General features: G+C 38.2%; 1 protein-coding gene across 6 annotated transcripts in view; it reads right to left on the reverse strand.

Moving 5' to 3' along the window:
• znf1001 (zinc finger protein 1001) overlaps positions 1-19056 on the reverse strand; it is a 42838-nt gene extending 23782 nt beyond the window's left edge. For 2 of the 6 annotated variants that reach the window (XR_012400650.1, XR_012400651.1), the window contains exons 1-3: positions 18856-19056; positions 12152-13189; positions 7178-7429 (exon numbers count right to left, since the gene is read on the reverse strand). Coding sequence is in view for 1 of the 6 variants with exons in the window: in XM_073943652.1 (XP_073799753.1) it covers positions 7362-7429; positions 12152-13184 (1101 nt within the window). In the remaining 5 variants the exon portion in view is untranslated. 6 annotated transcript variants of the gene reach the window in all.
• Positions 19057-23487: the final 4431 nt, after the last annotated feature.

Consider the following 23487-nt stretch of genomic DNA (forward strand, 5'->3'; position numbering starts at 1 on the left):
TGCAGCTCTAATATATAAATGCTCTAATACACAGGTGTCAAACTCAGTTCCAAAAGGGCCGCAGCCCTGCACAGTTTAGTTTCAACCCTAATTAAACACACCTGGGGCCTGTTTCAGAAAGGAGGTTAAGTGAAAACTGAGAGTATTTTAACCCTGAAATGAGAGAAACTCTGGGTTTTCCGTTTCAAAATGGTAGGTTTGTTAAACTCGAGAAATCAGGGTAAGTCAAGCCTGTTTCTGAAAGAAAGGTAACTTTAACTCAGAGTCAGTTACTGTGGTAACTTACTCCGTGAATCTAACCTGGTCCGGAGCAGGTTTTATTCTCTAAACTCTGAGTTTCTGTCGGTCTCCTCCCCTTTTTTAAAGATGAAGCGTATTTCTCGCCTTACGCCTGTTTCACACCGCAAGCGTCAGCGGCGCATGAGCAGAGCGTGAGCAGCGCGTGTGTTTTCGGCGTCCATGTTAACAGATTAGAGCTTTCATACCGCACGCAGCAGCAGCGCGTCAGAGCGAGGCGTGAGCGTCGCCGAAGCAGCAGTGCAGCAATAGTTTCGGCGCTGGGTCTATTTTTGACGCGCTGCTCACGCTCAATTAAAGTGACAGTGCATTGATAATGACCAAAACACAATGAATGACAGTAAAAAGTAGCAATTTTACCCAATAAATGCGTTAATAATGTCAAATGGTTTATATATAGTCTTTCAAATAAACTTAAAACGATTAAAAACGGCAACAAACATTTATTAGGCCCGAACTACAAAACCAAATGTAAAACAATTTTACTATCAGTTTTGCTTAAGTTGCACACTAGTGTTGTAGGAGAGGGGAAATAGAATATTTACGGGATTTGTAGTCCATAGCGAAGTGTATTGTGGGTATTGTAGTTCGACAGGCATGCTGGATGATGTGAGCTTGCTGTGTTCTCTACAGCTGAGCAGAGGAAGAAAGTTTTAATCGGCTTTGTTTTATGTTCACTCGAGTTATTCCTACCGGGAGCTGTTTGCACTGTGAATCTGACAACACGAAAATAAGTAAAAGAATGGCATGCACTGGTTACTTTTGTCCGTCTCATCATCTGCACGAGCATGAATTAACGAGCTGTTTTTCTGCCGCTGGACATCACTGAAGCGGAGAAAGTAACACTAGTTTGATCAAGTATAAATATCATTATAACTATATTGTATAAATATGATTATAACTAGGTCTACAGCAACCTGATAATCAAAAAACAAATGACATGATATCACAGGCGATTGTCTTCTGACTGTAGACAATTCTCATATAAGTTAGCTTTAGAAGCATACAGTACTATTTGATCTATAAAATTTGTAAAATAAACATTTGCAGGTTAATGAAACAGCATAGGAGGGGCCTTGGTGCAGATGAAAAGTTTAAAAAGTGTATTTGTATATAGAGGGGTAACTAGATAGAATAGACAGAGATAGGTTGATCTCAGCAGCAGCTGCCGAAGAACTGCGCGCTGCAGACGCAGCTGGTGTGAAAGGCAAACGCCTGCGTGCTGCTACTGCTCGACATACGCGCTGCTCACGCTCTGCTCACGCGCCGCTGACGCTTGCGGTGTGAAACAGGCGTTAGCCTTACGTCTCCACACACCTATTTTAATGCTCATTTTGGAGATGCCCATAAAAACGATTGATGGAAACGTCATGATTCACATAACTTTTAAAAATATGCATAATAAAACATGTGCATAACTGAGTAGGTTAAACTTTTATTTGATAAGATGCACATAAACTACGAAGTGCACTTAACAAATTACAGTATGTGCATTAAATGATGATGAGAATGAAGAGATGATGATTAAAATGTGTGTGAATGGACAAACCAGCAGACTGAGCACACTGCAGAGCATCTTAAATGTTGTTTTAGTCTTTCTAAAATGCCTTTACTGTTTCAGTATTAGTGTATATTATTAATTACTCAGCGTCTGGAGCGTGTCAAGATCTCATCTGGCTTCAAACGCCCCCACGTGTTCATTGTGTGTCAATTGTCTTCTGAGGCGCAAGTACATTAATTAAATAAAAAAATCATTGACGCAGCTTATTCTACCGCAGTAAATTCTGTTTTTACTGTTGATATTTGGCGCAAGTTAATCATGAAGTGACGATTGTGTTCTCTTCGACTCGTTGGATAAAAAAGCTGCTTTATTTTTAGGCGTTATTCCAGTTTTGCACAAATATGTAATAGCCTATATTTTGATGGAAACACAGCTATTGCCTACATTTTTGTCACACACAGAACAAGGTCACGTACGAGGCTTGTCCTTTTTTTCATAAATAATTAGCTTAACCTTCAACATGCACTGTTACTAGATTAATGGGATTATTATTCTGTATAAAAATTATTTTATTACTGATTACCTTCTTAATGTTATATCAACCTCTATCACTTGATCAATAAAAAGGCAGACACACAACAAGTGCACTGTTAAATCTATTAAAACTGATAAAAGTGTATAAAAGTTTAGGGAAAAAAGTATAAACGTCACACATTACATTACTTATTTTATTATACTGAAATGTTTAAATACTTAAAATTAAAAATTACGCATTAACTTGAGCAGCTGTTTTCTCCCGCTGTCTCTGTTTCACTGATGGCTGCTTCTTTTTAAATATATACACTCATATTTGCTATAACTTTGCATGAGCAGATCAAGTTCAGCCGGAGAAAGAAATGGTGATCTCTTTTTTGTTGTCATTGACACTCGTAATATCTGCACTCCATTGATAATGCCTTTTTATAGTCACGGTGTGCGCGCTCTGAGTTGGTCTACTCAAACACTGCAAAAAATGCTTTTCTTGCTTAGATTTTTTGTCTTATTTCTAGTCTAAATATCTAAAATTTCTTATATCAAGAAGCATTTTCTAGACAAGTAAAACAAATTGTCTTGTTTTGAGAAATAAAATGGCAATATCAAGTGAGTTTTTCCTTAAAACAAGCAAAATAATCTGCCAATGGGGTAAGCAAAATAATCTTGTTTTTTCTTTTGACGAAAGATTATTTTGCTTCCCCCATGGGCAGATTATTTAGCTTGTTTTACGGAAAAACTCACTTAATATTGTCATATTATTTCTCAAAACAAGACAATATGTTTTGCTTGTCTAGAAAATGCTTCTTGATATAAGAAATTTTAGATATTTAGACTAGAAATAAGACAAAAAATCTAAGCAAGGAAAGCATTTTTTGCAGTTAAGTTGATTGACCCAGCTCAGATTCGCTATTCTGAAACCGAAAACCCTGAGTTTTTAATCTCTCTGTAAATCAACTCAGAGTTCAAGTTTAAACTCCGAGTTGTTTGAACCTCCTTACTGAAACAGGCCCCAGATCATACTAATTGAGTCCTTCAGGCTTGTTTGAAACCTACAGGTGAGTGTGTTGGAGCAGGGTTGGAACTAAACTGTGCAGGGCTGCGGCCCTCCAGGAATTGAGTTTGACACCCCTGCTCTAATATATATTGCTAGACCAAGCTTGACTTGAAATAAGCAGTGACTTGACTTGACTTGCACATGTGTGACTTACTCCCACCTCTGATTGTTTGATAGGCTGATTTGCATCCTTATAAAGAGCCACTTACCATAGAGTAAGAATGAGCATTAGTATAGTGTACACCGTTTGTATCTGACCTTCTCATTTTGTCCAATGTAGAGAACTGTTGCCGTTATCGCTCAATTGTAAGTATATGTGACTATATTTGATTTGTTGTTTTAAGCAGTTACGCATGTCGATTTTGTTTGTTTTATTTTAGAAAGGACTGTTTGTATTTTGCTATCCCTATGCGTCTGTTGGCTTGCTGTTTTCACTTATACAACTTCTCGTGGGAGCAACATCATCTCACTCAACAGAGGGCAACTTGACGTCTCTCCTATTTGCATCAAGGGTCGTTTCCTAACAAGTGGCTGGACCACGAAAAGAAATTGCATCACTCTCAAGTGCTCGTAACAATAAGTGGTCACTGACTTTATTCAAAAAGACTATTTAGATTCTGACTTTACAAAATTTTTTTTTTTGTTTGTGATTGATGTTTTTGGTTTGATGCTAAAAAACACATTGGGGTAAAATAAAGAGTTTCAATTGCTATAATTAGTTTCAAGAGTGTTTATTCAGTCAGCCAAATTTCTGTAGAACCCCCTCAGAGTCATACCATTCAATGAGAGGGGGTGTTGCAGAATGATAGATTGTATAGCTTGATTCATAAGCAAACAAGTTTCTGTTTGACCTACAGGAACTCAAGCGTGGCTGGTGAGGAAATGGTAATATCTTTGTGATAAAGTAGAGCAGGGGTGGCAAACCCTGTTCCTGGAGAGCCACCTTCCTGCAGATTTCAGTTGCTACCCATATCAAACACACTTGAACCAATTAATTAGGACTTGAACACCACGTGATAATTACAGGCAGGTGTGTTTGATATGGGTAGCAACTGAAATCTGCAGGAAGGTGGCTCTCCAGGAACAGGGGTGGCCACCCCTGAAGTAGTGTTTCACAGAGAGCACTTTGGGTTAAATTACTAGAAGACTGATGCATTAACATTGCTGCTGAGAAACTGTACTATTCACTGTCTTTAATATGTCTCAGCTTACTTATTTTGTGTAACAGAGTAATCTAAAACATTGGCGAGCCACTGGTGAACAGATAAGCCAAACACAGCTAAATCTAACAAAAGGTTCATAAGAAAGAGAAACACCAATCAATAGCTAGACTAGTGAACAAACACTATATGTGGGTCTTTATCAAAAAACTCTGACTTTGAATTAAACTTTAGGTCCAGGACACACCAAGCCGACACAGAACAACTAGCACCAACAAAACTGCTCGCAAATATTTGAGAAATGAAGCAAAAATTACAATCAGAGCCGCCGGTCCAACGCCAATACTACACGCTGAATCAGGCCAACGAGCACCAACAGAAGTGCTCTCGCTCAGCACAGCGGAGATTGCTTTAGTCATATTCACCTTATTCTCAGCTGTCGAGTGGGCGCTGCCATTTGAATCTTTTTGTCTCGCGACTTCCAGTCACATTCACTTCCATTCATTTTTTGACGTTAACAACTGCTCGTTACGCTGCTTGATGTTGCAATTTAATATTTTCTTATTATATTATGCTACTTGGTCTGTGTAGTCATGCAAACATTTGTTTGTTGAGCAAGTAGTTTGGCCATTTTCTGCCTTTATTATTCCTTGTCATTTCTCCCATAGGCGACTGAATCGGAAGTTCTAAGACTATCGCAAAAACAGGCGCACTTCCGCATTTTAGAATAAGGTCAATAGAGTGGAATAGTGAATTTCTTATTTTTTATTTAAATATATATATTTTTTTACTTAAACACACTGAAGAGAAAGTGTCATTTAAAAGGTGTTAAATGCTAAACTTTTTAAAATTTGTCTGTTATTGGGCATATATGGTGAAAAATCTACTGTTCAAGCTGTTTGGACAGACATATGTGTAGGAATAGTGTATAGACTGTCATATTGAGTTGATATAAACACAAACAGTCCTTTTCTTTTAAATTAAACAACATAAAAACGGTGGACCAACTGGAACCGTTTTCAGCCACGACTCATGAAACTCATATTTCTGCCACACCACTATATCTGAATAGTTTCATTTTAAATAACATGCCAATGTGCGCGTCTGGTGTGTGATACTTCCAACTATCATGTGCGCTCCGTGTTGCGGCGCATCTGGTGTGTGATGCACTTTAACTCCCATTTAACACAACTCATCAACACATTCATCAATAAACACACTGATGCACTGAGCTTGCCTTTTCATGGCCGACTGTGATTGTTTTACCAAGACAAATTGGCTGATTACATATTTTAGAATAATTTAGAATTTTAAAAATAGGAAAAAATGAACAAATAAATAAATGAAATGAGTATGTGACCGACTATTTCTGTCTGCTCTTTCACAGGCTGAGGCAACAACTGCGCTTTCATCATGATCCATCCAGCAAGATTCTACTGATTTAATAAACTACACTGCACCCCAATATTCACGGATTAAATTACGCCAAACTTTGGGAAACAACGTCTACATAGTATATTCATTCTGGACAATGCAATGAAATTTAAGACTTTAAAATGCACAAAACACTGATCAAACCTTGATTCTTGCTCAAAAAGATAAAATAAACCAGAAAAACACAACGAGCTGCTGTCTATATAGTTTGTGAATTACAGCTTGTTAATATGCAAATAAATTTTACAGTAAATTAATTAATAATTATTTTTAGCTCATCAGTTTTAGACAATTATTGTTTTTACACAAAACTAACATTTCATAGTTCAGAAATACTTTACAATAATTTTACTCCATCAGTTCATGTATTTACTAACATTAAGTATGAATAATTCTGTAAATTAATCAGTTCAACATTTACTAATGCCTTAATAAAATCCAAAGTTGTGTTTGTTAACATTAATGCAGAGATTTAACATGAACTAACGTTGTTTAACTTAAATAATGTCATTAAAGATGGATGGATTAATACAATAACGAATGTATTACTAATTGATTGTTTATGTTAGTAAAGGCATTGATCAACCTTTAACTTGACAAAAAATATATAATATCAATTGCTTTAAAGTGATACACATAATTCTACAATACTGAAAAATACTACAGTAATTTATAGTTAATACTGTAGTGTTTTTTAACCATACTATAATAAAGTGTATTGTACAACTGTGTTACTGAATGCTGCAGCAGTAACTATGGTATAATGAGAAAAAGCTCTGCATACTGTAGTAAACATGAGTTTTTACTGCAGTAAACTGTGCTGTGTTGTAATATAGTTGTTGTAAATGTAGTACAGTGTTGGTGTTTTGTATTTATACTACACTATTTCCTATAAATGACTGCAGTATTTGTCCATGAGGGTGAAATGAGTGAACACAGCATTTCATTTGCCGCTAATAAAGATCAGACAAATCCTGAAGTATAAGAATGTGTGAAAGTAAACAGGAATCATAACCTGTGCTTTTACCGCGAGAAGCTTTTACATCGAGAGCTTTAATAAAGAGGTTAGTGGCCAAAACCAAGCAAAAACAAAGCTGAAAACCGACACTGAAGAGGAACACAGCCGAGAGAAAAACACTTGAATATTGAGAAAGTAGGAATCTGAACTAATAAATAAGGAGAGAAACACAACGTTACCTGTTTACATATGAACACGGTAAAAGTCCGCTATTCCTGATCGCTTTCACAGAGGAATTGACAGTCAAGAGCCAGGATATAATGAAGAAAGGCAGGAGTTGTGTCGTGTTCGCTAAATAATCTCTCTAGAGTTGATAAAAGCTGAAGTGTAGCCTCTTTGTTTCTTCTCATCTTCAACACGAGTTTAATGTTGCTTGTTCTGAGCTTTTCCTCCAGCGCCTCCGCTATCAGTGTGCTGTGTACTACTGCCATCTAGAGGACAATCACAGCAACAGCGACTTACAGCGGTCACCGGGCTCCAGGAGGAAATCAGCTTCAGTAAATTAATCATTTCAGAATCAATGTTAAGCAGACAATAAATACATAAATAAACAAATAAATAAAGAACCACGAACAAAAACATTTAATACAACTTCTTGTTTTAGTTCAACTCATCATAGGACAAACAAAACCAGTTTAATTGACAGCAGACACCACACATAAACTAATACTATAGTAAATAGTGAGCGGAGTGAAGCAGCAAGAGTTTCTACTGCTCCACACTCCATGTGTTTTGTATCCGGCTCACTCCACACTGTAGGCTAAACCCCGCTGTTGTCATTACTAAAGAAATTAAGTTAATATAATTGACATTACTTAAAAAATCAAGTTTTGGCATCAAAACAGAAGTGTTTAACTTACTCATTAGGCAGCAAAAACCTTTAATTAATCTTTTAAGTTCTCTGAATTTCACATTTTAATTAATTTAAATGATTCACCACACTGTACCAACAAGTTGACTTCACAAAGATAATGTAAGTAAACCCATTGTAATCTGGAGCTGTTCAGTTGACTTTATTTGTGTAATTATGCTAATTGAACTAATGCTGAATTTTGCTAAAGACACGAGGAACTACCTGAACCCATCTGACAAAAGAGGAAAGTTGAATTAGTATTACAAATGAGCAGTTTTACTCAGAATAAAGGAAATACCACATCATATCATTCACTCCTGTTTCTGTTAAGTGTTTCATTGTTTATTCATTCACTAAAGTGTGTTGTTTTCACTATAGGTTTGTCCCTGCTTTCATTTTTGTATTATTTTCTTTTATTTATTCAGCATAAACATACTCTTTATAAATGCCTGAAGTGTGTTTTACTTTGTCCTAGCCAGGGCTGGAGCAAGCTGAACTGCCGCTCTAGGCAGAGGACGATCACGCCGCCCTCAACCCCAATGTAAAAACGAAAGTGACCGGTTATGAAAATGAAGTGAGGTGTCGCAGACCTCTATTCTGCCGCCCTATGAGCGGATATAACTGAGGACGCGCGGGTGCTGAGGGAGGGAGGTGTCGCGGACACCGCGCTCTCTATTCTGCCGCCGTATGCGCAGATATAACCGAGCATGCGCAGGTGTCGTGGACCTCTATTCTGCCGTCCTATGCGCGGATATAACTGAGGACACGCGGGTGCTGATGGAGGTGTCGCTGACGCCGCCCTCTCTATTCTTGTGTCTATGCGCAAATATAACCGAGGACGCGGGTGGTGAGGGAGGTGTCGCGGACATAACCGAGGATGCGGGTGGTAAGCGAGGTGTCGCGGACGCCGCCCTCTCTATACTGCCGCCCTAGGCAGCCACCTAAGTCGCCTCTATGGATGCGCCGGCCCTGGTCCTAGCCTGACTACAGTACAGTGTCAATATACGGTGGCATATTTACGATGTGGTTAAACTGCTAAAATGTGCTGTCTATTACAAAGATTTTACAGCCTTTATATTACGGTCAGCGACCCAGCCTGTGCAGATCACTAAAGAACTACATGTCCAGTCATGCACCGCTCACACACGCCTGTTCCTCATTCGGTTGATTACACACACACACATGGCTAGAAGCTGCTCAGATTAGATGGACTATATACACAAAACATACACACACTTCAGTGCTGATTTTATTATCTGTTGTTGTGACATTACGGCGTGTAGTGGTAGACAAAACGAGGCTTCATGAAACTCTGAAACTGCAGAAGCATTTGTCAAAGCTTTGAAGAACTTTGGAACCCTGTCTCTACAGAGACACCTAGTGTTCATTTTCTGTATTGCTTTAACAGCTTCAGCAAAGAAACAGTTCAGCAAATTGATGTATTAAACCCCACGCGTGATTTAGTGGAGCGGTGAGAGTTCCTGATTAGCATGCAGAGGTAATGGGTTGGAACCCAGAGTGATGCAGTTATAAATATTAGTTTGTAATTGCACTGTTCTTGTCACGTGTTTTGTTTTAACATTGGTCTGACATCTAAATGAACCCTGTGTGAATAAATATGTCTTGTTTTTGGTCATAAAACAAAGTAACATTATTAAAATACATCAAATCATAATTTCAGAGTATTTGTACAAGTCAGGATTCAAACTCAGACCATTTGCAGCACAGTTACTTTGTGCACACAATAGCCCACTAGGCTACATGAGATAGAGGATTGTCAGTCAAACGCCCTTTTCTTATGTATGTTCCTGTAGGAAAACATTGTAAATAATTGGAAATCCGATGATTGCAATAATCAAACCATTGGGAACAACTGTGGTCAGAACTAAAGTTCACAGTGACTGTGTTCTCTGGACTCCTCTCAAGCGGTGGACTTCTACATTCTGATTGGTTGCTGCCGAACCCATTTATTACCATAAAGCTGACTTGATTTCAACTCTCCTCGACGCTGTAATGTCTGATTGGTCTGATGACATTAATCATATGAGACACAAAAAAATCTCTGATGTATTTTGATATTCCTATGCGTAAAAGCACAACTCTTAATGATGAAGCGAAACGTAAGAAAAAGGAGAGGCGTCTCCGGCAGAGGGCGCGCCGAGCCAACAAACCAGTTGGACGAACTCTCTGTGAACCCCTTGCTACTTCTGATGACCCTCTTGCTCGAAATCGAACTCTGAATGAACTCCCAACTCGTACTTTTGCTAAACTTTCCACCGAGTTCGCACACCTGAATCTAAGTGCACAACTATATAGCACACTATAAATCAAGGCTGATATTAAAATGCCTAAATGTTGATTTATATGATATGATGTACTCTTGATGACTCTATATATATCTGTCTTCTTGCTGTTCAAGTGATTTAGCATGCTCTTTGAATGTATGATTGAAGTAGTTTGTGCACCTGTGTTTAGGGATGATTTATGAACACTGTCACTGAGACACTGAGTATAAAAGCTGACATGTACTCTTCAGCTTTGCGCTTTCTGACTTCTGTATACTGAGAGTCGTAGGCCCTTTATTCTCAACGGAGGATAAGGTAAGGATTTTAGTTTCTGTTATTTGTTTTTTATTTATTCTACTTTTTCACTGGATTTTATTTTATTAATAAAAGTGTATTTTATTACTTTTCTTCACTGGAGTGGACACTGAATTCATTTTCCAGAACCCATCAAGTTACCCTGTGTGGTAAAGTATGAATCTAATTTGTTCTGTTGCAAAATACATTCTAAAGACGATCCTTTAAAGAGCCCTTATTATGGGTTTTTGAAATTCCCCTCCATGTAGTGTGTAACACAGCTCTAAGTGAAGTGAAGTATCCAGCTAAGGCTTAAATCTGTAAGAGTACAGTGTTTAAAACGGTTGATTCATCTATAAAAGAGTCGACTCATAGTGCTTCAAACGAGTCGCCTTGATACAGAGTCATTAGGTGTTTCGCCATGACGTACGAACGAAACCAAGTTATTCACGTGCACGCGCAAACCCAGGAGATTTGAAACCTGCGGCCCCGCACTCTGACATAGAAACCCAGACACACACCACACCCACAACTACACACACAACCATGCCGGTCGATTGAAGTCACACTGCAGATGGACATTATCGAGTCTCTACCCAAAGATGAAACCTCAGCATTATAACCAAGCAGTTGGAAACTTCTGCAAACTACATGCTACAAAGAATACTTCATCGGCGTTTGTTAAAGGAAGGATCAGTAAAGAGTAACTTACTAATGGACGTCAGGATGAGTTTCTTCCTCCATTTCTCAAGTGTAAGTATGTGTGATTAAAGTTGCCTCGTTTACTTTAGCTTGCAAATGTATTTACTTGTGATGTGTTACTTGTAACCACGTGTACTGTATCAGGTTAACTCGCTATATTCTCATATCGCGTGCAAAGCCACTTTAAAAACGCGACGCGTGCTGTTTGTTTACGGAGCTCCGTGGAGGAGGAGTAGTGTGTGTGTGTGTGTGTGTGCGCGTGTGTTTGTGCGCGCGCTGTCGTCTGGAGGTATGCGTGTGTGTTTGTGTGTGTGTGCGCGAGCGTTGTTGTTCGGAGGTGTGTGTGTGTTTTTGTGTGCGTGCGCGCAAGGACGAGGGCAATATATGTTTGTGTGTCTGTGAAAAGAGCAGAGTGAGACAAGTTAGAAGATCTCCTCAACTGTTTTTGGAGTTTTTGCTCAATAAAATAGTTAGTCGTCTGTATTTTCAAGTCCATCGAATGTATTTACATTGACCCACTGGCAGCTAAAATCCACGCCTACACTATGGAGCGTGTATGAACTGTGATTACTTTTATATTGCTGATTAGCTGTTTGGCATTTCACTCTCTGACTGAAGGCAGTCGACCAATCGCAACAGGCTGTCATTGGTCCAATCAGCGCAGATTAGCTTCGCGCTAAGGAGGGGTTTGGGAACAAATGAATCACAGGACGATTCATACAGGAGTCGCTGGGATAATTAGGTAAAAATAAATGCAGATTATGAGACCATGAAAGTGTTTTTTGACCTTGCATGCATATTAGACTGTTGTTGGAGACCCTTACAACCAAGATATGACCCTATTTCATGTATAATATGGGCTCTTTAACTAAACTCTAGCTAAGACATATAGCAAAGGGAGGATCCTGATTGTATCTTTGTTTAATTAGGGTGATTAAATAAAGGCGAATCAGCACAACGCCAACATCAGCCAAGACGTGCCGCACTGCTCCTCGCCGCTGGCTCTCATTGACTTTCACCTACTTTGACGCTCTCGCCGCTTTCAGTGTGAACGTACAGTTTCCCTCCAGTGTGAATCCTCTCATGTATTTTCAGGCCTCCTAACTGTCTGAATGTCCTGTCGCAGTGTGAACACTTGTAAGGTTTCTCTCCAGTGTGAATCCTCACATGTTGTCTCAGATTTCCCACATCACTGAATCTCTTGTCGCAATGAGAACAAATGTAAGGTTTCTCTCCAGTGTGAACCCTCATATGTTGTCTCAGATTTCCTGAATCACTGAATCTCTTATCACAGTATGAACACGTGTACGGTTTCTCTCCAGTGTGAATCCTCTCATGTATTTTCTTTTGTGCAATCTGACTGAATCTCTTATTGCACAGTGAACAAATGTAAGGTTTCTCTCCAGTGTGAGTCCTCTCATGTTGTCTCAGATGTCCTAAACGCCTGAATCTCTTCTCACAGTATGAACACTTGTAAGGTTTCTCTCCAGTGTGAACAGTCGCATGTGTTTTCATATGTGCAAGCTGACTGAATCTCTTATTGCACAGTGAACAAATGTACGGTTTCTCTGCAGTGTGAATTCTCTCATGTATTTTCAAACTTCCAGCTGCACAAAAGGTCTTCTCACACTCAAAGCACTTGTACTCTCCCACACCGGTGTGGATCTTCTGATGATTTCTTAAACTACGTTGATGTCTGAAACTCTTTTCACACACAGAACACGGATAAAGCTTCTCCTTTGTATGAACATTAAGGTGGCCTTTCAGGTCTGCAGCCCTCAGAAATGTTTTGCAGCACTGATCACACTTGTGTGTTTTCTCTCCAGTGTGGATCAGCATGTGTTTATTAAGGTTTGATGATTCTCTGAAACTCATCCCACACTGAGTGCATGTGCATGGTTTCTCTCCAGTGTGGATCCTCATGTGTTTCCTGAGACTCTGGTTGTGTGCAAGACTCTTTCCACACTGAGTGCAGGTCACACATTCTTTGTCTTTTCTCTTCAGTGAGTCTGTTTTTTGACTCATTTTCTCGTGACGGTGTGTGTCCTCCATCAGGCCTGAAATAAAAATGAAAAGACTGCCTTTTAAATGACATAACAGCACGCTGACACAGGGGCTGCCACGGCCACTCTTGTGTAAATTCTGGCCATCCCTCAAAGAATTAGTTGTTGATATTATTAATTTAAATGTACTTACTTAAATTCACAATATTTCAATAAATAAATTAGTGATAAAATAAAATGCAGCCACTAAATTATTGTGGATTGACCAGCGCCACCGATGTAGCTGATTCACTGAGATTGCACTTTATATTAAGAAATAATTTTTTTTTAGAAGAAAAAGTTGTTTTATCTAATTGAAAACCACAAATGCCAACTATAAACAGATGCATTTTGAAATCAGCTTTAGTGATAGGAAGTTCGGATCATTTTACTGACTCTGATCTTTAAATCTTGCTCATCGAGTTGAATGAATCTTTTTTTGAGTCGTTTCGTTCATTTGGTTCAATTTGCCAAAATATTATTAAAATGTTACGAATTGCTTCCAAAACACATCTACAACTAGCCCAAAAGGTTGATCACACAACAAATAAGTCATGAGTAGAATACTATAAGAAGGAGAAAATAATAATTCAATGTTGACCTGCTCTTTTGTCTATGAAGGTATTGTTGTCTCTTTGCTCAGCTCACCTCTTCATGTATTCAAATGTCAGGGGTTCGTTCACGTTACACTGACAGTCACATATAATCTTAACCAATGTACAGTCTGAGCCAATAGGAGCCATGATCGTTTGTTCTAGGGCTGTGCAATTAATTCGATTTCGATTTCGGCTTCTAACGATTATGTAAAACCATTAATCGAGATAAACTATTATTGCATAATTTACCGCCTTCTTTCCAGTTGTACACGTGTTGCTCTTAAAAGCGCGAAAGACCGCATGATTCTGTGTGCCGCGCACACAAAGAACAGAAGCATGCAGTCAGCATTCGGTCTCACTCGCACACTGAGATGAGGAGTGCGCACACATCTTAAGTCATCTTAATGTGAGCGCTTTAATGGTCAAATAGGTGTCAAAACGCGGTGTTTAGTGATTATTCATATTAACCCACATTCGTGTAATAAACAAACGAGTTGAGAATCAAAAGACACGCGAAAGAGAAACCATTAAAGAGACAGCGCGCGATAATCCTGCTGCCGCCTGTTTTTATGATTATTAATCATACAGCAAATGGAGAACATGCCTCTCTGCTCTTGACTAAAGGACTTCTGTAGCTAAAATGTGTTTCTTACAGTGAACATGCTTAAAGAACAGTTTGTTTTATATTGATTTATCTTTCCTTTGCAGGGTGGAAAATAACTGTATATGTACAGTTCAAGTCAGAATTATTAGCCCTCCTCAATTTCTGTTTAATGGAAAGATTTCTGAACATAATAGTTTTAATAACTCATTTCTAATAACTGATTTATTTTTTCTTTGTCATGATGAAATCACATAATATTTGACTAGATATTTTTTAAAGTACATGCATTCAGATTCAAAGTGCGATTTAAAGGCTTAATTAGTGTAATTAGGCAAGTCATTGTATAACAGTAGTTTCTTCTGCAGACAATCAAAAAATATATTGCTTAAAGGGGCTAATAATATTGACTTTAAAATGGGTTTCAAAATATTCTAACCTGCTTTTATTCTAGCCAAAATAAAAATAAAAGAGCCTTTCTCCAGAAGAAAAAATATAAGAGGAAATACTGTTAAAATTCCTTGCTCTGTTAAACATCATTTGGGAAATATTTATTTTAAAAAAAATTTCAGGAGTGCTAATAATTTTGACTTTAACTGATAATCGTTTTGAATAATCGTGATTACAATTATGACCAAAATAATCGTGATTATGATTTTTCCCAAAATCGAGCAGCCCTAGTTTGTTCATCACGTGAGAGAATGACTCAAACCTGAGGACTCGAGACGTGAATGGATCAAATCTCTATCGGACTCTAAACACATATGATTGGGCCATGAGGAACGAATCACTCAAACCCGATAGAGGACTCGAGACGTGAATAGATCAATACTTTTTCCGGCTCTAAACGCGTATGATTGGCTTCTGCCTTTCCGCGATGAACGACTCAAAAGACTTGAAATTAACGATACCACCTGCACAAATGAACGAATCACTCCCTGAGAGGACTCGTAGTTCCTGAGTCATATTGAAGATTTGTTCAAAATGAACGAATCGTTCAAGAACGACCCATCACTAATCAGCTTTTCCGAATCTTGTTTATTTAGCAAACCCCATTATTATGCTGCGTTTTAAGCTTTACTTTTTAAGCTGTTTGGACAGACATACGTGTAGGTATAGTGTATAGACTGTCATACTGGGTTGATATAAACACACACAGACCTTTTTTTTTTTTCAATTAAACAACATAAGAACAATGGACCAACTGGAGTGGTTTCCAGCCATGACTCAGGACACTGTTCATATTTCTGCCACGCCACTATATCTGAATTAGGCTTGGGCGGTATCCAAATTTTGATACCGTCAAACCGCCTCCATATTTTACCCCGGTATCCGGTATTACCAGCGTAATAAAAAAAAAAAGATGACGCAAGGCTCAGACAGCATCTCCAAACTGTTAGCTTGTGCCTACACCATTCAGAAACTGAATACCTTATATGCGACCTAAGGCTCGTGGTCACCTATTTGTCTTGTTTGTATTCTTCTGCGCGGGACACTGCTCTCATTCGCACGCAGACACACACACACAGAAAGAGAGAGAGACAGAGAGAGAGAAAGAGAGAGAGAGCGCGCCAAGAGACGCACAGCACCACTCTCTCTCTCTCTCTCTGTGTGTGTTCATTTCAATACAGTTCAATAATAATAATAATAATGATGTATTCAGAAATTTCAATAATGATTTACAGCAGCGGGAATGCAGAGAGCTGTAATCGGGCCATAAAAATTAGGCACGATGAATCCTGAGCCTGACAGGTACATTTTGATTGACAGCTTTATAAAAGCCCGAACCCGTTTACAGCCCGACATTATACAAATGTGCTCATGCACACAGCTCTATTGCCTTTTTTCAAGAATGAATCATTTATATGTTTTAACATAATTTATTCGTAACAATCGTAGACTATAGGCCACTTGGAAGTTGGAACAGAGAAATAAAATAAGTCCTCTGTAACTTGGGTATACATACCCTTAGCCATTAAATTAGCTTAACACACCAATGACAAGAAATCTTGCTTAACAAATCAAATTAAAATAAACTCTAAATGATGACGGGTATTTTGGCAATAACGAAATTAAGATAAAGGCTCTGCAAGATTTGTTTCGCCACTTCTCTTCACAATCTGGCATTAAGGTGAAGCTGAATTTTGAAAGAATATTGCCAAGCCTGTATACTCTGTCTACATTATGATTATATGGTTTAATTATTATTTATTTATAATTTAAAAACCCTTTACTCACCAAGATTAGGCTACGTGTGTTTGTGGAGGAACATTATTAAAAACACAGGCTTTATCGCAGTCCTGCGCTCACGGGGTCCAGCAGAACTGAACACCATTTCACTGCTGCTGCTACAGGTCGAGATGCAGAGTTCTGATCTGGCTGATTTTGCAAGTTTTGGGTAGGATTGTTTGTTCATCTTCTACCAGTCAGGAACATCTATTTAATTTTCCATGACAGTAGTTTCAGTGTAGCGAGTGGCCTCGTCTTTTTACCTGTCAGCTTGCGGTTTGCGCTCTACCGTAATACGCAGTGTATGAGCGACTGCTTAAATAGCCTACCTTGGCAGCTTGAATAACCGCTCCTTCTGAGCTAGTGACTGGCTTGACCGCTGTCAAAATTCGCTTTTTTACTACTCCATCATCATTGTTTCACCTTTTGCAGGGATGGATTTTAATGCAGGGATTGGATTTTTTCGGGTCTCGCCGGGTTTGGGCAAAGATCTTCAGCTCTAATGCAGACCTCTAGTTCATATTTACCACGTGACGTCTCCCTTCTGTTCAGTCGAAACTGGAAATACTGCCAAACTGCAGGATACTTTGGAGTCCGACTCGTCACCTCACCTCTCCCCCTCCCTCTCTCCTCCACACTGTCCCGTGATGACTACCACACATACGTTTTTGTAGGCATTAAATAAAGGATATTTAATACTTTATGACGGTATAACGGTATTGAAACTGACACCGTTGCTATTTTTAGATCCCACGGTATACCATAATACCGCCCAAGCCTAATCTGAATAGTTTCATTTTAGATAACATGTGAATGTGCGTGTCTGGTGTACGATACTTCCAACTGTCATGTGCGCTTCATGTTGCACTGCATCCGGTGTCCAATGCAGTTTAACAACCATTTAACACAACTCATCAACACATTCATCAATAAACACACTGATGCACTGAGCTTGATTTTTCATGGCCGATTGTGATTGTTTTACCAGGACAAATTGGCTGATTACATATTTTAGAATAATTTAGAATTTTTAAAAATAGGAAAATATTTATAAATAAATGAAATGAGTATGTGACCGACTATTTCTGTCTGCTCTATCACAGGCTGAGACAACAACTGCGCTTTCATTATGATCCATCCAGCAAGATTCTACTGATTTAATAAACTACACTGCACCCCAATATTCACAGATTAAATTAAGCCAAACTTTGGGAAACAACGTCTACATAGTATATTCATTCAGGACAATGCAATGAAATTTAAGACTTTAAAATGCACAAAACACTGATCAAACCTTGATTCCTGCTCATAAAGATAAAATAAACCAGAAAAACACAACAAGGTGCTGTCTAGCCAATTATTGTTTTTGCACAAAACTAACATTTTATAGTTCAGTAATACTTTACAATAATTTTACACCATCAGTTCATGCATTTACTAACATTAAGTATGAATAATTCTGTAAATTAATCAGTTCAACATTTACTAATGTTTTAATAAAATCCAAAGTTGTGCTTGTCAACATTAATGCAGAGATTTAACATGAACTAACGTTGTTTAACTTAAATAATGTTAACAAGGATGAATGAATACCGTAGTGAATGTATTACTAATTGATTGTTCATGTTAGTAAAGGCATTAATCAACCTTTATCTTGACAAAAAATTATAATATCTATTGCTTTATAGTGATACCCATAACTACAATACTGAAAAATACTACAGTAATTTATAGTTAATACTATAAAGTTTTTGAACCATCCTATAATAAAGTGTATTGTACAACTGTGTTACTGAATGCTGCAGCAGTAACTATGGTGAAATGAGAAAATGCTCTGCATACTGTAGTAAACATGAGTTTTTACTGCAGTAAACTGTGCTGTGTTGTAATATAGTTGTTGTAAATGTAGTACAGTGTTGGTGTTTTGTATTTCTACTACACTATTTACTATAAATGACTACAGTATTTGTCCATGAGGGTGAAATGAGTGAACACAGCATTTCATTTGCCGCTAATAAAGATCAGACAAATCCTGAAGTATAAGAATGTGTGAAAGTAAACAGGAATCATAACCTGTGCTTTTACCGCGAGAAGCTTTTACATCGAGAGCTTTAATAAAGAGGTTAGTGGCCAAAACCAAGCAAAAACAAAGCTGAAAACCGACACTGAAGAGGAACACAGCCGAGAGAAAAACACTTGAATATTGAGAAAGTAGGAATCTGAACTAATAAATAAGGAGAGAAACACAACGTTACCTGTTTACATATGAACACGGTAAAAGTCCGCTATTCCCGATCGCTTTCACAGAGGAATTGACAGTCAAGAGCCAGGATATAATGAAGAAAGGCAGGAGTTGTGTCGTGTTCGCTAAATAATCTCTCTAGAGTTGATAAAAGCTGAAGTGTAGCGTCTTTGTTTCTTCTCATCTTCAACACGAGTTTAATGTTGCTTGTTCTGAGCTTTTCCTCCAGCGCCTCCGCTATCAGTGTGCTGTGTACTACTGCCATCTAGAGGACAATCACAGCAACAGCGACTTACAGCGGTCACCGGGCGCCAGGAGGAAATCAGCTTCAGTAAATTAATCATTTCAGAATCAATGTTAAGCAGACAATAAATACACAAACAAACAAATAAAATAAATACATACATAAATAAATAACCACCAACAAAAACATTGAATACAACTTCATGTTTTAGTTCAACTCATAATAAAATAAACAAAACCAATTTAGTTTACAGCAAACACCAAACAAAAAGTGATTGGTTACTTTAAGTAAATCAATTGCCTTAAAAGCAACAAGTTGACTTCATGAAGATAATGTAGGTAAACCCATTGTAACTTGGAGCTGTTCAGTTGACTTTATTTGTATAATTATGCTAATTGAACTCACTTTTTTAAAATAATAGAAGTAAACTAATCACTTTTTTTCTCAATACACCAATATATATTTATTATATTTGGGTTTTTCCAGCTTTTCTGTATCCAGCAAAATGACATACAGTAAGATAAATCTGCTCCTCCAGACTCCAGTGTGTCTTCTCAATTCAACACAGGCTATAATTGTAGATCTGATCAACTTAATGAAGCACCAAATATGTGATATTGTAATAATTACAGTCGTTATTGGAAAACAGACACGCTAAAATAGTCTGACACTGTAAAAAGTGATTAGTTGACTTTAAAAAGTGAGTTAAATTAGCATAATTACACAAATGAAGTCAACTGAACAGCTCCAAGTTACAATGGGTTTACTTACATTATCTTCGTGAAGTCAGCTTGTTGCTTTTAAGGCAATTGGTTTACTCGCTTTAAGTAACGAATCACTTTTTACAGCGTATGTCTCTGTTTAAAAGGATTGGTTGCACTTGAAGTTCTGGCTTGACAGACACCCTCGCTGATTGGTTGATATGTGTTATATGATGACACAAGGTGCTCAGTGTGCTTGTGATGCTAAATTTTGCTGAAGCGCAGCAGGACAGAGGAACTACTCGAACCCATCTGACAAGAAGAAAGCTATTAGTATTGGAAATGAGCAGTTTTACTCAGAATAAAGGAAATACCACATCATATCATTCACTCCTGTTTCTGTAACGTGTTTCCTTATTTATTCATTCACTAAAGTGTGTTGTTTTCACTATAGGTTTGTCCCTGCATTTATTTTTATATTCTTTTATTTATTCAGCATAAACATACTCTTTATAAATACCTGAAGTGTGTTTTACTTTGTCCTAGCCTGACTACAGTACACAGCGTTTCCTCTTGGATTTTTTCTAGTTGTGGCAGGAGGCCTTTATTTTTATTTTTTTACACAGATCTACCAACTACCTGTGGCGTTATTATTTCAATGACAAATGTCGTGAGCATAGTATTAGAAGTCAGGACTGCATTTATGTAATAGCCTACGAGCATGCGAATCTCTGTGCTTGCGCGCCGATTTCCTCTGCTCGTGCACAAAACTTCTTACACGCCCCCTCAAATATAAGCCGCTTAAAGAGCGCGCAGATCTTCTTGTGCGCTCTCAAACAAACGCTGCTGTGTGCGATTTAGTGTGTTTATGTGACGAGTATGTCTCCAGCATTTATTAGATTTGCTAGGAATATTTATGTCTCCAATAGACCTACAAAGTAGCATTAATGCATCCTGAAGTGAAACGGCTATACGTTGTGTTTGCTGGCCTCACGCATCACGCACCTGTCAGTCAGTCAGTCACCTTAAAGGGTTAAACAGAACGCACAGCACTACTACGATCACAGAAAAGCTTGCGCTATTATAATTCTCTTACCCTTTAATGCGTTTTGGTGTGATTATTACCCGCTATTAAAAAAATTAATTGTTTTGAATGAGAAGCTGTAATGTAGCCGTGGCGGGATGAATTTTGGCGTGGCGCCCCGCCATGGAAGAATAAATGTAGCGGAAACAATGGTACAATGTCATTACGATTGCATAGTAGGTCGTTTTACCTGCTGTGTATTAGAAACAAAGACTTTACAGCCTTTATGTCGCGGTCACCAGCGACCCAGCCTGTGCAGATCACTGAAGAACTACGAATCTGCCACTTTAAAGAACTACATGTCCAGTTATGCACCGCTCACACACACCTGTTCCTCATTCGGTTGATTACACATACAAACACGGCTGGGAGCTGCTCAGGAACTGATCAGGTGGACCATATACACAAAACACACACACACACTTCTTATCTGTTATTATCTGTTGTTGTGACATTAAGACGTGTAGTGGTAGGCAAAGCGAGGCTTCATGAAACGGCATGCACTAAATTCCAGGGGTTTCATTACCACGACGTAAAATGGGCGTGGTTTGGTCGGTGTTTGGGAAACGCCCCCTTAAAAAAAAACAATACTGAGAGGTCACCGATCATGCGCAGTACAGGTTCTTTTTTAGCGCGGTCATTTCAAACAGGATGATTATGGATAAAGAACCTACCGCGGTGGATAACGAAGGAAAAAAAACAATCATACAGGTTATTTTTTTTTTTGTTGTTGTAATGTTATATTTCAAAGATTTCCTTAGCAAAAACAGCCGACCTCGTTTTAATTCGTTTTACTCTGTTTTACTGTCTCTGGGCTTTTGTACTTCCATTTTAAACCAAATAATAATGGTTGTGGTAAGATTAACCGTGTTTTTGTAGTTTAAAATATGGTATTCAGTCATGTTTAAACAAATAAATACCACATTTTCTGTAATAAACCGTGGTTAATTTTTCTTTCTCGATCTTAGTTAATTAACATAACTCATATTTATTTTCTATTTTTATTTAAAGTCATCATACACAAAACACCTGGGATCAGGACAGGTATCTGATGTTAACTAACATAAAAGTGATCATACATGAAACCCCTGAGATCAGGACAGGTATCTGATGTTACTGTATATAAAAGTGATCATACATGAAACACCTGGGATCAGGACAGGTATCTGATGTTAACTAATATAAAAGTAATTATACATGAAACCCCTGGCATCAGGACAGGTATCTGATGCTACTGTATATGATATATAAAGTATTTGACACAAAAGCCGAAGGATCGGGACAAGTATCTTAAGTTATAACAGTATTAATGTAATCTGAGAGGTATCTTAAGTTAATTTGTTTAATATAACATACACAGACTTCACATGAAACACCTGCGATCAGGACAGCTATTTAGTACTGCATATAAAAGGCATTTGACACGAAACCCCTGCGAATACGTACAGGTATCTGAATCAAACGGCTGTTTTCACAATCTGCGCATGATCCGTGACCTATGCAAATTCACAGATAGGCCACGCCCACCCGATGACGTAGTAGCGGTTACGCTGTACCCCTGGAAACCCCTGGAAAAAAGTGCCTGCCTTCATGAAACACTGAAACAGCCGAAGCAAATGTGTCGAAGCTTTGAAACGTTTTGAAACCCTGTCTCTACAGTGACACCTAGTGTTCATTTTTTCTGTATTGGTCTGGAACAGCTTCAGCAAAGAAACAGTTCAGCAATTTGATGTATTAAACCCCACGCTGTAGAGTTGAGGTTTCAGGTCATTTAGTGGAGCGGTGAGAGTTCCTGATTAGCATGCAGAGGTAATGGGTTTGAACCCAGAGTGATGTAGTTATAAATATTAATTTGTAAATGCTCTTTTCTTGTCACGTGTTTTGTTTTAACATTGGTTTGACATGTGAATGAACACTTTGAATAAATATGTCTTGATTTTGTCATAAAACAAAGTAACATTATTAAAATACATCAAATCATAATTTCAGAGTATTTGTACAAGTCAGGATTCAAACTCAGGCCATTTGCAGCACGGTTACTTTGTGCACACAATAGCCCACTAGGCTACATGAGAAAGAGGATTTTCCCAACCCAATCAGTCAAACGCAGATTCGCCAGGTCTCGAAACCATTCTAAAATGACTAAAGCTTAGAATCACTTTATTCACGTGACCTGGGGCCTCATGTATCAACGCTGCATACGCACAAAAACTTTGCGTACGCCAGGTTTCACGCTCAGAATCGCTCACGTTTGGATTTACTAACAATGAACTGAACGTGGGAATGTGCGCAGGTTCACGGCAGCTTTCTGGCAGGCGTACGCACATTTTTTGTGCGTGTCTGTTTTATTTCCATTGGCGACTCCTAGAGGCAGTTGTGTTAAATTCCTCTCTACAAAGTGTCTGAGCCTTGCAATGGCAGCTGTATGAGACGGGTTCATATAGTAGGTATGTAAGATTTCCATACCATACAGTTGACCAGCTAAACATTAAAGCGCAAATTGCAGCAGTCGCAATGTAATCTGAGCAATCTACCGCACGCACATTGCTATAAAGACACTATCTGAAGATGAATTTGCATGCGTGAATCAGAAACATTTCCATTCAATAAATGTGC

The sequence above is a fragment of the Danio rerio genome, chromosome 3, assembly GCF_049306965.1.
Source record: "Danio rerio strain Tuebingen ecotype United States chromosome 3, GRCz12tu, whole genome shotgun sequence".
NCBI classification, from domain to species: domain Eukaryota; kingdom Metazoa; phylum Chordata; class Actinopteri; order Cypriniformes; family Danionidae; genus Danio; species Danio rerio.